The following is a 4,054-nucleotide window of genomic DNA, read 5'->3' as shown; positions in this document are numbered from 1 at the left end:
TCTCAAAGATGCTTCTCTCAATTGCAAATCCTGTCCCCAATGCATTAGGTTTGGAGATATTTCCAAGAAGGACGAAATTCCCCAACAAAATATGTTTTTTTTGTGAAATCTTTGACGTATGGGGAATCGACTTCATGGGACCATTTCCAAATTCCAATGGCTTTCTCTACATCTTGTTAGCCGTCGATTATGTGTCAAAATGGGTGGAGGCAATCCCCACCTGAACGGATGAAGCTAATGTTGTTTATTCTTTTGTGAGGAACAATATCATTTGTCGCTTTGGCGCCCCAAGAGCAATCATAAGTGACCAAGGTTCCCACTTTTGCAACAAAAAAATGGACGGCCTCATGAGAAAATATGGCATCATCCACAAAGTCGCCACGGCTTACCACCCTCAGACAAACGGCCAAGCCGAAGTTTCTAACCGGGAAATCAAGCATGTGTTAGAAAGGATTGTGAAGCCGAATAGGAAAGATTGGAGCAATAAATTCTCCGATGCATTGTGGGCCTATCGAACGGCTTACAAAACACCCATTGGCATGAGCCCCTTTCGGCTTGTATATGGTAAAGCATGTCACTTACTGGTAGAAATTGAACACAAAGCTTATTGGGCCGTAAAGGAATGCAATATGAGCTTGGGTGGGGCCGGAGTAGAGAGAAAGCTTCAATTGGTGGAATTGGAATGTTTGAGATTAGAAGCTTATGACAACTCTAGACTTTACAAGTAAAAGTTGAAAGCCATCCACGATAAGAACATTAGGAGAAGAGAATTCCGATCCGGCGAACTAGTCCTTCTCTACAATTCAAGGTTGAGATTACTACCCGAAAAGCTTAGATCAAGGTGGGATGGACCCTACCAAGTGGAGAAAGTAGAACCTTATGGGGTCTACCACTTGCGCCACCCATCAAGCCCGGACATTTTCAAGGTAAACGGGCACCGTCTCAAATTGTATCATGGTGAGCAAAGAAAGAACTCCAAGGAATTTGAAGTGTTCCTCTTGAGGGATGCAACTCTTGAACAAGAACTTTGAGCTACTGAAAGTCCAACTTAAGGACGTTAAACAAAAGTGCTAGGTGGGAGATACCACACCATGGTAAGATCTTCCTTTGTACATAGCCACTTGACTTCATGTTTGTTAGCTAGATTTCAATTTCAATTCTCCTTCATTTGTTGAGTTCATTGATAGTTTATCAAGTAAAATGCCCTGCTATAGTGTTTAAGTGGCTGTATGGGGGGGTTGAAATGTTATAGAAGGTGCAAAAACATGCAAATTTGGAAAAGGCACCATTCTGCGCGTGCGCGCACTTGGCGCGTACGGGCCCTTGAGGCATTCCACAATCATCCACGTGGACGCGCACAGTGCGCGGACGCGTGGATGGCGAAAAACACCCCTCCATACATTTACCCAAGAGTTGCGTCCACACCATGCCAGGACTATGCCTGAAGCACAGGAAACTCGCGCGCGCGCGTACATGACGCGTACGCGCACTTGAGAAAAATCTGCAGAGGGACGCGCTAGCGCACCGTGCGCGTCCGCGTCGATCGCCTTGTTGCACTCCTGGTACATATTCCGGAGAGTTAAGCCATTCTTCGGCCCGTACTAAGCCACCGGCCCAGCACTTCTGCCGCGTGCGCGCACCTGGCGCGCACGCGTCCATACACTGCGAGCACAAAATGCGCGCGCGCGCCTTAGCCGCGCACGCGCCCATCGATTCAGCACTCCCCTCTGGGCCACTCCACAGAGAGTTGGGCCCACCCCAGGCCCTTCTCATGCCTGGAGCATAACCGCGTTGACGCGTACGTGCACCGTGCGTGCGCGCGCCAACAGCCCTGAAGCCAACCTCTGGTATTGCGTCCAGAGAGTTATGCCATCTCTATGCCACCTCTGTGCTGCCAGCCCAAGCGCATGGGCGCGCACGTGCATCGTGCGCGCGCGTGCCCCCATTCCACCTCGCTTCCCTGCGCGAGCGCGCACCGTGCGCGCACGCGCGGGTGATCGGCGCCAACTTAAGAAGGGGCACACTTACCCCTTCATTCTCATTCCATTATTCCTTCCTCTTTTCATCCCTTCTACTACCCATCCACCCACCACCACTCCCTCCTCTCAACCACCCTCTACCACCCTCTACCTCCGGTGGCCCCACATTAACTCTCCACTCTCTATCAACTCACTCTACAACTTCTTCTTCCATATCCTTCTCCATCTCACAAGGTACTATACCAAGCTACCTTTTTACTCCAACCATCTCTTTTGATTCTTCATCATTTAGTTTCACTTTCTTTTTAGGTAGCTCTTTCCTTTTCTCCTCCCTTTTTCTTTTATTTTTAGTTACTTCTTTAGGATGTCTTTATTTTTTCTCTCTTTCCATTTAACCCTTCATGGGCATTTGGGTCTCAACTTCACTTGCATTAGTAGATGAGTTGTGTTGCTTGCTTTTCTTACAATCACTGTGCACTGTAATCATTCATATTGGATTGGGGACTGTTACATTGCTTTCAGCATCTTCTAATTACATACTACAAAAGGATGCACGCCAAGTGTTCGACGAAAGGCCTACTTGAGTTTTGAGCCCACTTTGTCTAAATTGCCTCTCAACTTATCACTTTTGCGCGCACCCCCACTTTCTCCATTCCATTCACTCACATTTTCTTAACTTGCTTTCCATTTGTGGTCCTTTAGGGTATATGCTTCTCATGCTTCTTACTTGCATGCTTAAACTACCCTTGCACCATGATGTGCGGAAAACGATCCGACACAAAACTCACCGGTAAGTGTACCGGGTCGCATCAAGTAATAATAACTCACATGAGTGAGGTCGATCCCACAGGGATTGAAGGATTGAGCAATTTTAGTTTAGTGGTTGATTTAGTCAAGCGAATCAAATATTGGTTGAGTGGTTTGTATTTAGCAGAAAGTAAATGACGGAAAATGTAAAGGGGGAAGGGAGAATTGCAGTAAATAAAAGGACAGGAAAGTAAACGTGCTGAATCTTAAAGAACAAGAAAGTAAATGACTAAAACTTAAAGTGCAAGAAATGTAAATTGCAGTAACTTAAATTGCAAGGAATATAAATTGCTTGAATGTAAAAGGGATTTGAGGACAGGGATTTCAGAATTTAAGCAAGAGAAATTGAATTGCAACAATCAATAGAACAGAAATTGAATTAGAAGCAATTAGAACTCAAATAGAAGGAAATTAAATGCAGCAAAGGTTCACAGAAGAACCAAGAGTAAATTGAGACCTCAGGACTCCAGAGACTAGGTAGCTAAGCCTAGATCTCAATTGCCTTCCCAGATCCAAGATCACAAATCAATTAACAAGAAATTGAAGAAGAAGCAGTAAAGGAAATGTGTTTTAATTCAATTATGCAGAAATGAAATCAAAGAGATTTTGAATGGAGATTGAGACAGAATTTCCTCAATTCTTCACACCCAAAACTCAAAACAAGAAAAGTAAAAGTGCCCAAGCAAGAATGAGGAAGAAGAGAGATCAATTCTCCTCCCCAATTCTCTGAAATCTCAGTGAACTCACCAAGAGAAGTTGCAAAATTCAAAGCTCCAAAGAAAGTGCCAAATTCAAAAGTCAAGTAAAAGGTGAAAAGTTAAAGTCCTAATTACATCAAACTAACTCCTATTTATACACTTTCTATTCTTGGATCTTGGGATTTGGATGGGCTTTTGATTGTGTGAAGAAATCAATTTTATTGGATTTTTAATCCAATTTTAGCCCATGAAGGATTGCTTCCAGGAGGCTGCCTTGCCCTTGCGGAGGGCAGGGCAGAAAATTGATGCGGCTGGCCCATGGTGCGTGCGTGGTGCGTTGGTGTGCGCTGCAAGATGCTGCCCTGCCCTCGCAGAGGGCAGGGCAGAAAAGTTTGGTGCGCCAGATTGGTGCCTTGGTGCGCTGCTGGTGCTGCCGAATGATGCCCTTGGTGCGCCAGGTTGGTGCGCCTGTGTGCCACAACAAAATGCTGCCCTGCCCTCACGGAGGGCAGGGCAGTGTTTCCAAATTGAAGTCCCGCGTTCGAGACACGGCTGGCACACACGCTACTC

The 4,054-nt window shown here is 45.8% G+C and overlaps 1 protein-coding gene across 1 annotated transcript; it reads left to right on the top strand.

Moving 5' to 3' along the window:
• Positions 1–335: 335 nt before the first annotated feature.
• Positions 336–728, top strand: LOC130980988 (uncharacterized). Its single transcript, XM_057904631.1, has one exon. It carries the CDS (start codon positions 336–338, stop codon positions 726–728), a length of 393 nt encoding a protein of 130 aa, XP_057760614.1.
• Positions 729–4,054: the final 3,326 nt, after the last annotated feature.

The sequence above is a fragment of the Arachis stenosperma genome, chromosome 5 (assembly GCF_014773155.1).
Source record: "Arachis stenosperma cultivar V10309 chromosome 5, arast.V10309.gnm1.PFL2, whole genome shotgun sequence".
NCBI lineage: Eukaryota > Viridiplantae > Streptophyta > Magnoliopsida > Fabales > Fabaceae > Arachis > Arachis stenosperma.
Note: the sequence above shows the minus strand (reverse complement) of the source record. Positions and strands in the feature narration are given on the sequence as shown.